General features: G+C 54.2%; 3 protein-coding genes across 3 annotated transcripts; 1 reads left to right on the top strand and 2 right to left on the bottom strand.

Annotated features, from left to right (window-relative positions):
* Positions 1–364: 364 nt before the first annotated feature.
* CTAM01_06541 (ABC-2 type transporter) lies at positions 365–3826 on the bottom strand (the record flags this gene model as incomplete). Its single annotated transcript, XM_060522568.1, has 4 exons — positions 365–3048; positions 3101–3397; positions 3466–3578; positions 3675–3826. The coding sequence occupies 4 exons, from the start codon at positions 3824–3826 to the stop codon at positions 365–367; spliced, it is 3246 nt and encodes a 1081-aa protein (XP_060382827.1).
* A 2147-nt stretch (positions 3827–5973) lies between these two features.
* CTAM01_06540 (aminotransferase class I and II) lies at positions 5974–7262 on the top strand (the record flags this gene model as incomplete). The annotated part of the gene is made up of 2 exons (XM_060522567.1): positions 5974–6477; positions 6534–7262. 2 exons carry the CDS (start codon positions 5974–5976, stop codon positions 7260–7262), a joined length of 1233 nt encoding a protein of 410 aa, XP_060382826.1.
* A 1663-nt stretch (positions 7263–8925) lies between these two features.
* CTAM01_06539 (uncharacterized protein) lies at positions 8926–11709 on the bottom strand (the record flags this gene model as incomplete). Its single annotated transcript, XM_060522566.1, has 4 exons — positions 8926–10194; positions 10275–10401; positions 10535–11225; positions 11361–11709. 4 exons carry the CDS (start codon positions 11707–11709, stop codon positions 8926–8928), a joined length of 2436 nt encoding a protein of 811 aa, XP_060382825.1.
* Between the last annotated feature and the right edge of the window lie 1440 nt (positions 11710–13149).

Below are 13149 nucleotides of genomic sequence, written 5' to 3'. Positions count from 1 at the left end.
GTTGTGGTGGCTTTGGGTCATAGTCTCTGCATATCACCATACCAAATTCCGGTTGCAGGGCCGCCGTGGAGCGCACAAGTCAACTTGTACTACTATCAATTCTCTGTAGCATTATAAAGCCATCAATGTCAAACTATAAACGACATGACAATCCTCCAACGCCGTGGAGGTGCCCATATGCACATTGTCAGATTATTGCCATTCGAAAGGAAACTTGCTGTATGTATCTCTGTGTGTGTGTGGTCTCTATGAAATGACCCGAAGCTGTTGCGGCTCTTGCTACAGTGGCCGTCACGCTTGTATTCTTACAGTTGTATACCAAACAGTGCCTAGAACGTCGCCTCGAGTTGGCCACGCATGATGTTTATCTCTTCTCGACAAGAAGGAAGTGCATGGCGCCATAGGCAAGAACAAGGAAGACAACTCCAAAGGTACCGAGGCTGACGACATCGGTCCAAAGGGCGTCATTGTTGAAACCGAAGGAGCTCAAGATGGCGGCTCCAGGAACAGTGATGTCCAGACCGTACTTCTTATCCACCAGCGTGAGCTGGAGCACCTCATTGACAATGAGCGACTCGAAACCGTAATGGAAGATAGACAGCATCTGGAGCCAAAGAGCAGCCTTGGGGATGGCGTTGTGGTTGAGCAGCAGACCAGCGAAGAGCAAGCTAAACAACATGACCAAGCTACCAATCAGGTTGGCCACTCCACCGTCCTTGCAGATAATGCCAATGAAGAGGCAGATCGCCGCGGCAGCGAAGTTGAACAAGACCAGAACGAGAATGAATTTGAAGAAGTGGCTGGCATCCGGAACCAAGCCAGTCATCGGGTAGATGATAGCACCCATGAGAAGCGGCGGGATGATTCGCAACGGGATAATGTCGAACAAAATCTTGGCCGCAAAGTAGGTGATGGGGGAGTAGTAGCCGTTAGCGCGCTCTCGGACGAACAAGAGTCTCTCAGTGGCGAAGACGTTCAAGCTGGTCAGTGTGCTGAATCCGAACAAGGCCAGGAGGAAGAAGAAAAGACCCAGACGGTTCTGGAAACCCGGAATGTCATCGGTCAATCCATAGAAGAGGTAACCAGACAGCACGGCGAGGAGGATGGCAATGGCGTAGTGGGTCAGCATGAGAATAGGGTTCCTGTAGAGGTTCTTCCACGTGCGTTGAGACAGAATGATGAACTGGCGAGTATATCCAACGCGGACATAGCCCTTGCCGATGGCGCTGATGTGAATGTTGGGTCCCTCAGGATTATAACCGTTGGCATTCTGTCCATTGGCGCCTTGAGCGGCAGTGATAGACTGCTGAATTTCATCGTGCGTAGAGCCGGCGATATCAGACTCGGCGAAAGATCGAATCAAGACGTCGAGATCAGTTCCGTCATATGCGGCAGGGGGAAGGTCGTGAGGGTCTTCAGCATTAGCCGGCGGGACAAAGCCGGATTGATTTTGCAGCTTATACGATCCGACATCCTCACCCCCGGCATCCGATGAAGCAGCCGTGTCAACGGTGTTCTTGCGGCGAGTGAAGAGCTCTCTTTCTTGGCGAATCTTGACGGAATCACGGCGGTGGTTTTTGGGACGCGAAGACGAAGACTCAACAAGGCTGTCGTCACCGATTGAACCGCCAGAAATGCTTGCGATAGACTTGACAGCAGTCGTGCTGCTGGGACCCAGGCTGGCAACGTCGGCGTTCAGAGCTCCATCATCTTCCAAAGTAGAGGCACCGGCGTGCATGGTGAGATCGACCAGGTAATCAGCAATGTTGAAGCCTGGAGGGCACGAGTAGCCGATGTGGTCGAAGTAGGCCTGGCACTGAGAGAAAGGTCCTGAGTATACCGCGCCACCACGAGCCAGCAGAACTAGTCTGTCGAAAAGTGCAACAATGTTGGACCGCGGCTGGTGAATAGTGAAGACGACAGTGCGCTTGTAGTTTTTGGCCAACGTGACGAGGCATTCAATGACATTGAAAGCATTGTAAGCATCAAGGCCGCTGGTGGGTTCGTCCAAGAACAGAATAGAGGGGCTCGTAACGAGTTCGCAGGCAATGCCGACTCTGCGCTTCTCTCCACCAGAGATACCACGGCCCTTGCCTTCCTCAGAGCCGATAAGAGAGTCCCGAATGTGGTAAATGCCCAGCTGCTTCTCAACTTCAAAAACGCGTTGCTCCTTGGCAGCACGACCCATATTCCGGGGCAGGCGAAGAAGGGCACTCGTCAAGATGGTCTCGTGCACGGTCAGGGTGGGCAGCATGGTATCCTCTTGGTCGACAAAACCGATGACGTTCTTGTATTCGATGTCGGTAACCTTTTCGCCGTTGACGAAGAAGTCGCCAGAGACTTGACCTCTCTTGTTCTTTCGTGCGAGGATATCGAGGAAAGTGGTCTTGCCAGCTCCTGAGGCACCCATAATGGCGGTCACCTCTCCGGGATGGGCCATACCCTGGATGTTGTTCAAGATTCTCTTTCCGTTGAGCTCGTAGGCGACATTCTCAAAGTAGAGAGAGGCAGGCTTGTGATCAGCCATGAGCTTCAAGCTTTCGTCGTCGGAGTCGTCCAGAGCGATGGCGCCATACTTGAACTGTCGGCGAGAAAGGTACCACGTGAGGAGGATGACGGCGACAACGAAAAGGGAGCATGCGGCGATAATACTGGCGATGAGTGGGGTGTTGATCTTCTTGACGGGCCTTTCGTAACCAGGGACTTCGGTGTGGTACAGACACTCTCCAGAGCGACAGCTCAGTTGGATGCTACTGTCGCCGATCAAGGACAGAATCAGGTCGTCCATGGCGGGCTCTTTGAAGGCGCAGTTGTTGACGCCTCCATTCTTCTGCAAGCACTCGAACTCTGCAGGGCCCTTGATCTCCTCTACCAGGAATTCGCCAATATCGACGGAGCCGTTCTCGCCACAGAGCATGCGGTCTGGAATGCAGTCACATTGGATCTTGTTACACTTGTAGTCAGTGCTGTTCTGGCTGTCGTTGATATCGGCATTTGAGCTGCACTCGTTCAAATGGCAGTAGAAGGATTCACGTTCATCGACCCAGACTAGAGGAGGTTAGCTTGGTCACTGATCCAAGTGTACGGACGATAGGCCTACATTGGAAATCGCAGCTGGCCTCTTCTTTCTTGCAGGTAAAGGTGACTTGGGGGCGCTTCTCTCCGAGAAGGTCGGTAATCTTCTTGTTGGTGACATCGCAGATTTGGTAGTTGTGGTTGATGACCTCGCCGTTCTGGTAGCAGACACCGCCCTCCTTAGTTTCCATGAGTGCGTCGCAGGCCTTATTTTCTGTGCAGACGTTGCAGTTGATGCCGGTCCAGCCGTCGTCGCATTCGCAATTGTCACCGGTTCGTCGGGGTCTATCGGTGTTATCGCCACGGGAGAGAGATCCGCACACTATGGAGTACGTGTCAGTGATGCGCCAAACTTGTGCGACTGCAGGGCGGGGGAACGTGTGGACGTACGTGGATCGAGACAGTCATCGCCGCCGAAGCCCTCGGGACAACTACATTTGCCGGTGAAGTCATTGCAGCCGGCAAACTGGGTACACTTATGGGCAGGGAGAAGACAGTTGAAGCTGCGCAAAGGATGTATGTTAGCATTGGGGAGTTGAAGGCAGAGGTGATGGCAGCATGATCGCGAGATTGCGACCTCTCGATGGAAAAGCACTCACCATGGAGGACAATCAGAAGGCCGGTCGTCGAGTAAGGTGAGCTGGGCACGCAGCATATCGGCCGTGGTGGAATAGTTGCGCTGAGCCGAAGCCAGGAGAGGAAGACATGCCAGAGCCCCGATGAGGAGGCTCCTCAAGGCGGGAGGAGCCATGATGGGCGTGTTGAAGTGGCGGACTAGACACCGAGTCGGATGCCAGCAGATCAAGAGTGGCGGCGGGAGAGATGTCGATGTCAAAGGAAGGTGAGGTGTATGTTAGGAGCAGATCAGAGAGGGGAGAAAGAAGGTCAGATCACAGACTGGACTGAACTGGACCCAACGGACATGGACACGGCTGCGAACAGAGCGGCGGAGGATGGGGGAGGAGTGGAAGCTCTTGGCCTGCGGGAGGAGGCGTGTGAAGCAGACGTGGATGACCTGCGCTGGACCAAGGCACCGAGCCGATAACAGAGGTACCACCGGCCGATAATAACCCGCAGCAGCAAGCACCCAGCAATCCAGCGCCCAGCAACCAGCGACGCGGCTTGCTGGTACCTTACTGCGGTACGTACCCGCTTCCGAGGTGTCTCCAGCTGGACGGGACGGTCCAATCGTGAGGTGGCGGTGGCGTCACAGTGGATGAATTTGTAGGAGACGTACCTCGACAGGCTGGGGACCCCACTGTGCCAGACGGAAACACGCATCAGCGTCCCGTGGGGTGGCTGAACCTACTGAGTTCGTGCCGTAAAGAGCCTGAGGCTTCAGGTTCGTTGACCATGTGCCTGGGTACGTATTCGTAGATACGTCCGCTGCCTTTCCATTGCCCTTAGCATTCTGTAGCGCAATCTGTCAGACTTCTTCTCTTGTTCCCCAGAGGCCAAACCCCCGCCGTTTCCCTCGGTCAACCAGTTCCGTGGGACGGGACGAGACAAGACGCTAAGAATAGTTCTACTCTTTGTTCCCCCCTCCCTCGAGTTCTCGGTGCCTATCTACGGAGTAGTGTACGCAGTATGTAGATGAGGAGTTACCTCAACAGCTTAGCTCATGCCGTCTACTGCCCAATGCAGACAAACATGCAGGGAAGACGCCTGCCAACTACGAGATCCATGAGCATTACACTCTGCGACCTTGCACTTACCACCAGCAACGTCGCCGTTGAAACACATCGATACAATGCGATTGCACATCTAAGCGTAAAGTCAGGCACCAGGCATGTCCATCTGCCACTCATCTGACTCTCAGGTGGATCTGCCACCCGTGGTGTACTCCATTCTCACATACTTCGACTGGCCGAACCTGAAGGGATTATGGTACTTGATCTCGAACAAAAGATCGTCCATGGGCACAGTTCAGCAGAGTACAGACGATGGGATTCAGCAGGGATTTCAGCCAGTGGCCTCACGAGCAACGTCGAGCCTGACGAAGTATAGCTGCAGATGATTCCTTGAACACAACAGATTATTATCTTCAGCTGTGCCGATCAAGCAGATTAACTCAAAGGCTTCTCATACATGTTTTGGCTACCTTGGAACTAGAAAATGTCACTGGAACTGGCACTGACCCGATACGATACGATACGATACAAACAACATATCATGGGCACACCAAGAGCTAACATCTAGTTTATCCTCGTTTTACCTCGGTCTTGCTTATAATTCCTTACGTTTGTCACCAAAGCTAGAAGCTCCAGCCACAGCTCATCTCAGCCCAAGGCGATTTCGTTGTTTTACCTTTGCTTTTGCTCCCCGCATTGAATGGAACCTCACTCAGGTACCCAACATCCAGGGCATTATGCTTTTCTCCAACAACGCAATCCCGTACATCTGTGCCCGCGGAGAGTCTTCCTAGTGGCAGACGGTCTCCTATCCGCACCCTGTTGACGGGCCATTGGCATGTGTTAGTCCCGGGACGCCGCCGTGTGCTCATAGCGCCCAATGTTCCTCTGAGCAGTTCGAAGACGCATCCCGTCCGTGCTGATACGCGGGATTGCCATAGTCGCCTTATGCACGAGGTCGGAGCAACTGTGCGAGTGTGTTTGTGTGTTTGTCCATGTATGTACGGATATAAGCAAAAGTGACCATGACTCTTGTTTGAGATCTCAGTTTCCCATGATCCCGCCAGCCTTGGCATTGTATCATTCCATACCCGGCGCAAATCGCAAAAGCCTCGCTTCTCCACGTTCCTCCTACCCTCTCACTCACCAAGCTTATTGCTGCCCACTAGACCTCCTCTTCTCGGCTCAAATGCCATCATCCTGAATCCCCCAATCCAGCAAATCCCGCATCCCGCACAGCCCAACCCCCCTTCCACCTCCCCCAACAATGGTTCGGATATCGGCCTTCGACGTGGAGCAATGGATGGACGAGTACGAGACCACCCCAGGCTGCCTCAACATCGCCGAGACCTGCGCCGCCTCCGTCTCCATAAATGATCTAGTCACACTCTCTCAGGACAAGCACGCGCCCGGCCCCGTCGACCTCTCCACAAAGCTAGTCTACGGCCCCATCCGCGGCTCCGCCCGGCTCCGTCAGAAAATCGCGGCGCTCTGTAGCGGCGCCGGGGCCGGCTCGGATGGCTCAACTCCCGACGTGCTCTGTGAAGACAACGTGCTCATCACGCAGGGCGCCATCGGTGCCAACTTCCTCCTGCTGTACACCCTAGTGAACCCCGGCGACCATGTCATATGCGTGTATCCCACGTACCAGCAGCTCTACAGCGTCCCCGAGAGTCTCGGCGCGGATGTCTCCTTGTGGAGGCTCAAGGAGGAGAACGGCTTCGTGCCGGATGTGAGCGAACTCGAGGCCCTCGTCAGGCCCAACACAAAGGTAATTCATCTTCTCATTCATGACGACAGCCCTTTGGAACTAAGTCCGTTCATCAGATGATCATCATCAACAACCCAAACAATCCAACCGGCATACCCATCCCAGCACCAGTCCTCGCCTCTCTCGTCGCCTTCGCCAAAGCCAGGGACATCGTCCTCTTCTCAGACGAAGTCTACCGGCCCCTCTTTCACAACCTCTTCTCTTCCTCAAGCGGGGACGCGGATGTGCCCCCGCCCCTCACAACCTTTGGCTACCCCAAAGTCGTCGTCACAGGCTCAATGTCCAAATCCTACGCCCTGGCCGGCATCCGCATCGGCTGGATCGCCTCCGCAGACAAATCCATAATCCAAGCCGTCGCCTCGGCCCGCGACTACACCACCATCAGCGTCTCCCAAATCGACGACCAAATCGCCTCCTACGCTCTATCACCACCCGTCTATGCGCCGCTTCTACGTCGGAACGTCGGGCTCGCCGTTGCCAACAAGGCTCTCCTTGAAGCGTTCATCGAGAAGCACAAGGGCGTGTGCTCCTGGGTGAGGCCGTTGGCGGGAACGACTGCGTTTATACGCTTCACCCACAGGAGCGGCGAGCCGGTGGACGATGTGCGGTTCTGCCTGGATGTGCTGAGGGAGACGAATGTGTTCTTCGTGCCGGGGTCAAAGTGTTTTGGTCATGGGAGGGACTTTAAGGGGTACGTGAGGATTGGGTATGTGTGTCACACCGAGGTGCTTGTGGAGGCTCTTGAGAAACTTGAGGCGTATATGCGTGTAGCGTTCCCGGAGTAGTAGGTGTCTGCTTGAAGCCATCATGACATGCTTGGCTATTCGAATGGTCACGCCACCTCATTAAGCATTTGACGATGTGATCAAGTGTTGATCAATATGAGTCTCAGGCCTCATACCTCATACGTTCTGTGCTGTTCAGGCAGTCCAAGAACCTGTTCTGCTGCCGACCTGTGTGCCACGGAGGCTTTATTTTTGGAGTTCGAGCAACGGCACATTTACTGACCCAAAGCTCTCACTGCCTCATCCAAGGAATCTTGACTCTTCACCCCTGCTAGTCGATGAGCGTTGCTGAAGCCGAAAGCCATGCACCGCCGAGATGTCTTCTCGCTTCCCATTCAGAACGCTCGAATTGAGACACATCTCTCTCCGGCACCATTTCAATACCTTACACCCACCCAGTCGAATCCTAGTCGTCTTTGCGAAGTAAATATAATTCTCGGTGCAGGTGTAGAGAGACCCCAAGACTCTCCACGTCATAACCGGAGCGGTCGTAGAGTACCCAGCTTTTGGCTGGTATGCCAGATTCCAGGCAGATATTCACCACGAGGAAGTCTAGAGATCTCCAACAAATTACTTATGCAGGAGATATTTCTCTGCAATTTATGCAAGAGCCACTTATTTTGATTCAGCTTGGATTTGTGGAAAGAAGGAAACATTATTCACGTTGAGATCATTGGTTGTAGAAGCTCCCACTACAAGACGTTGCGCGCGGTCTTTCTGACATTGACAAAATTTGTTCTACAAGTCTTGTCGGAGGCCTTACAAACTGAAGCCCACGTCTCATTCCCCGCCAATATTCCCATCAGATAGATGCCAAACGGACATTCCTATGCGTACGTCTGCCTTCGTTCCTCTGGTGTATCCGTATGAAGCATCACAGAAGGTACGTCGTTCACTTCCCAAGCCATGCTTTGGAAACCAGGCTTTGACCCTACACTTGAGTTCCTGGAAGCACCCAACCGCTAACAGAAGGCTAAGCATAATTGAAATCATTCTCCCTGTGCTCAGAATTCGCTGAAAACTCATCAATAGTCTCAAGGTGAGCCCCATCCCTCAGAGCGATCGTGTTTTTTTTTTTTTTTTTGGCCATGACTCTTGTGTCGATACAAGCCAGGGCCGCCTGATCGGTTGGCTGATGCTAGTTTTATCCAAAAAGCAATATCTCAGGCATACTCGCCCTTTCATCTGCAGTAGTGAGCCTACCTACACTGGATATCTTAGGCATTTGGGCGCACTCGATCACTGCTCCAGCCGTGACAGAAGGCATAATCAATCACCGCAAGATCATCAATCAAGATTGTGTTCTCTTATGGACGGAAAAATGACAAGCCATTTCTACGTTGAGCGCGTAGGCTACAACTGTACATGGCACAGCAACTTCTCTAAAAAAAATCGCTTTGGTATCCTTTGCACTCGTTCAATCCGGAACGAGGTTCGCCAAACGCCGGTATCCGGTATGCCGGAAGACTATTATACAAACGAGATTCGAGACATTGCCTCAGGAGGGCAAGTGCCCCGTCCAACCTGCATGTGTTTTCACCCTTCAAGACTTCGTATGTACCAACAAGATAGCCTCCAGGCGTTCATTCGTTTGCAACAAGCTCATTGCCTTCAGCCGTAATCATCAGATTGAATATGGTTCGCGCGATCCCAGCTCAGGCCGTCACCTATCGTCGTGAGGCCTGGCACTGGAAGGTTCTATCACGATTTGCGGCACTTGCTGCAATCGTAAACTAGGTAGTCGTGGTACCCTTGAGCTCCGGCGCGAGTCTGCGGAGTTGTTCGTAGTCTGCTCATCTGCAGCCAGGTCGGCCATGCTCGAGGCAATGCTCTCCGATCGTTGCTGGGCAGGGCCGGGGTACGTCGGCGGAGGCTCAGTGCCAGGTTGAGGGGTGTTGCTCCTGGACCGCTCGTCATCCAGCGAGACTTCGTCGTATCCAGGTGGAGAGTAGATGGGCATACCAGCGTCTCCTACGTCAGCTTCAACGTCCGGGCTGGACCCTGCTCGGGTATCTAGGCGGGGGGTATCTGGTCGAGAATTCGCCTGTGATCTAGAAGCGAAGCCCGGCGAAGGTAGGTCGCTTTCGATGCTCATTACAGAGCTGCCTCTCCTGTGGTTCATGGCTGATCCGGCCCCAGATCGGATTGAGGTGGCCGCAATACTGGCGGAGTCTGACAGCAACCCCATCCTCTCACTCTCATTGCTGTTGGCGCGAAGTCGTGTACCATCGTGACGAGCAACACCGAGGTCGGCGTAGGAAACACTGGAAACAGCTCTCTGACGTTCATTCTTCAGGCGTTCATGTTCTTCTCGGAGCACAGCGACGACGCTGTTATTGCTGGCAGCCCGAGCTCTGGATCGGATGTTGTCCAGAGCTACAAAGTCGCCACGTTCCCGAGCTTCCCGGCGCTCCACTCTCCGCTCCTCCCGCTCAGCAAGCTCTTGACGGCGGGCTAGGCGAATCTGGTAAAGAGCCTCCATCTCCTGATCACGCAAATCCTCCTCTGTTTCTTCCGTGGGATATTCGATAACCACATCGACACCACCGCGTTCACCTTCGCGACCCAGAACTTGCTCGGTTTCGTTCGGATCAGGCCGATAAGCAGGCAGCGTCATAATCGAACGAATCGAAGTATTGCGGTTGACAGCGCTGTTGGGAGACCGGGCATCGGCCTGCGACTGATCGGCCGAGGCATCGAATGCGACAGAAGAGGGGCGGGATCGACGGCGGTCGGTCAGTCGCTCGGTAGAGGTGGAGTCTTCATCCTGAGCCTGGCGGTATCTGTTTCTGCCACCATTTTTCAATATTGATTTGAAAAAGCCACCGCCGCCAGGTTTCTTGTTGTTGCCGCGGGTAGAGCGCCGAGATGCGCGGAGGGAAAAGACGACAAAGGCGATAAAGATGAGGAGAACCAGTACACCGAGGATGACCTTTGGTGGTATGGCGTCAGCGGCTTGTTCTAGGGTAATGGAGGACGGGAAAAGAGTCCTTCACATGTCTTGTCACTTACAATTGTGGTAATTTTTCTGCCGTCGATTTCTTCACGACGTTGCAATGTCGCAGGGTAGCCGGTCTGGAAACCGGCGGAGAAGTCGAGTGGTATTCGCATTTTGAGGTACATTGCGTATAACGAGCGACTGGATTTCGACAGAGTACCGGAACGGAAGGGTCGGCGGTTTAAGGTCGAGAGGCGCTGGAGTTAACGGCGAGGCGGATTAAGGCGGGGCGTCCCAGCTGCGCAAAGCGAATAATAAGCGTCAGGACTGGGACATTGAGACTCGGTAATTGCAGGGACGCTTATGGGGACGTGTTGGGATTGGAGACGAGAGGATGGCGATACAGGTGATGGTCGAAGTGTTGTGGACGTGGGAGCAGTCGAGAGGCGATGTGGGAGAGAAAGAAGGAGGCAAGCAACAGTCGGTTGATTTGGCGGTTGGAGGTGAGATGAGGTGAGGTGAGGCGAGAAGACTGACGGGACCAGGTCCAGGCAAGGTGCAGGTTGGTACTTGGTAGGTGGTAGCGGCGCCGTGGTGGTAGTAGCACAGGGTCAACCTCGAAAGGTCCGGGGTTCCAGAAGCTGGCGGCGAGGTACGTATCCGTGCCCGTAGACTGGGTGTAGACTTGTGCCTCGTCTCTGTGCGCAGTGCTGTGCAGCGCAGTGGGACTTGGTGGTGAACGATGAAGGGTCCTTTCAGGTGGGTGAGTGGGTTTGATGGATCCGGGAAGGGTGTGAGCTTTGTGAGGCTGGGAGGCACGGAGCAGCAGGTCGGTGCCTTGCCCTTGAAGTGCTCTGTATCCGTATGCGTGCTTGGTCTTGGTAGCGATGCAGGAGGGAGGCGGAGGCGGAGGCGGATGGACGAGAGGCAGCAGCGTTGCTGGATCGGATCACCGCTGTCGATTGTCTCTTGGTTTGCCTGAGTAAGGTAATCAAGGCGGGTATCCGTAAGCGTATTGCGTATTGCTGGTTGGATGTTGGACGTGGGACGTCAGGATGACCGGGCTGGCGTATAGTGGACGGTTGAATAAGTTATGTGTATTGACTGATGGATTGATTGGCGTTGTTTGGGAAAAGCTGTGGTGATGTTGGTTGCATAACCTAGTAGGTAAGGAGAAGAAGAGCAGACGGAGGAAAGGTGAACAGGCAAAGTCTCGGTTGATGTCGCGGTCGAGGTTGCGGGTGAACCTGAGATGAGGACGAGGACGAGGACGAGGATTGCGGATGCCTCAGCGCAGCGCAGCAGGACCTGGGTACGTACTGTGTAAGGTAGAGCTTCGACGGAAGGCAGGAGGCAGGGACGCAGGCACGAGAAGGAGGCAGGAGCAGAGCAGGATGCAAAAGTGGATTGTTGCAGCTGCCCACGGCCGCGCCTGCAGCTGCTGTTGCAATTGCACCTCAGTCTGCGGTTGCCCTTCCCAGCTGGACCCCGAGACTCCTTCTCTTCCATTCTCTCTTCCTGACATCTTTTTGGCAGACTCACTGGCCCTCACTCTCTGGCCATGTTTCAAAGGTACTTCTTCAACAACCCACTACAACGTGAGAAACGAGGTACCTCGCACAACAAACATCCTCCACTCCCCCCTCGAGGTGGGCCGCCTCGTAGCTTACCTTAGCGTCGCTCGTGTATGTTCCTTAGTGGGTGCCGGCGGCGGAAAGAATCTATGCGCTAACCTTGTCCAGGTTCTACGTTGCTCTGCGCGCCGCTCATCCCGTTGCAACTCTGCTTGAGGACGATGCAAGTCGTCGCGTCCTCCCTCTCCAATTCTCTGATGCGCTCTCTCTCTGAGGAGTAGTCTCTGGTGTCTCACGTACGCAGCTGCACTGGACCCCGCGGAACGGATTCGAGTCAATGGCCACGGCCTTCGCCGTCAATGATATCAGACAAGACAATCCCGACTGTTCTCAATGCCGCTCCGGGTAGACATAAGATGGCAGGCCGACCGAACCGCCAATGAACCAATGAACCAAGCTATCAAATCATTTGAGTTTACCCCAAATCAGCGAACGCCGTTCATCGAATCATTCTCGGCGTTTTCCAACGTACCTATCTGTGTACCCGTACATGAATACATGACACCGTCATACCTGCCTACTACACACTCCGTGCTCCGTACTCCTATCAGGAAGACTATCTGCAAACACGGCCCGGGCGAAACGTGAAGGAGAAGAGGCCTGTCCTCTGCGTCTGTCAAACTTCACTTGCAGAGCAAACAGCGAGTCTTGTTTCTCCAATCAACCCCTTTCCGCACAGGGCGTTCAATCGAATCAATCTGTCTTCCTCCGGGGTTCACTGAGCAACAGGAGCTTCCATTCAAATCACCATATGACATCAATCACCCAAGTACGAATGCCAAATCAGGACCATCCATACATCTGCAGTCAATATTCGAGCCCATGGCCGCTGCGTTAGACACCTCCCAGGGGGCCCAACTTTCAGTCAGCCCAACCCAGACCATCGGGGCGTGAGGCAGTGCCCAGGGCAGGGCGGTGTTGGTGTTGGCGCCAGTCTTGCTCACCCGCTCTGCACAGGCACACAGGCTATGGAGACATCATACAGATTGGCGCTATCATCATCACTGGCGATCCCATCGCGCCGGCAGCCTGTCCTTGGGGCTTGACGTGTGGCTTGCGGCTTGCTGCAACGGTGTCATTCGGCCCTAAAGCTTCTGGCCCACGAAATGTCAACCCCCCCCCCCCCCTTCAGCTTTGCTCCATCGACTTCCCCGTTTCCTGTCTCTATTCAGGTCCACGGGTGACATCAGACAAAAATCTCTCACGCCTGAAGAGTCGACGATGGGATTGATCTGTCCTTGACAAAAAGTTACTGCTCCCGCCCCTTCTGTTGATTTCATGCCCTAGGGCAGTGATTTCGCTTCCGTCGCCTGCC

The sequence above is a fragment of the Colletotrichum tamarilloi genome, assembly GCF_030869305.1.
Source record: "Colletotrichum tamarilloi strain Tom-12 chromosome Unknown Scaffold_18.1, whole genome shotgun sequence".
Classification (NCBI taxonomy): domain Eukaryota; kingdom Fungi; phylum Ascomycota; class Sordariomycetes; order Glomerellales; family Glomerellaceae; genus Colletotrichum; species Colletotrichum tamarilloi.
The sequence above is the reverse complement of the archived record's forward strand: the minus strand, read 5'-3'. Positions and strand labels throughout refer to the sequence as shown.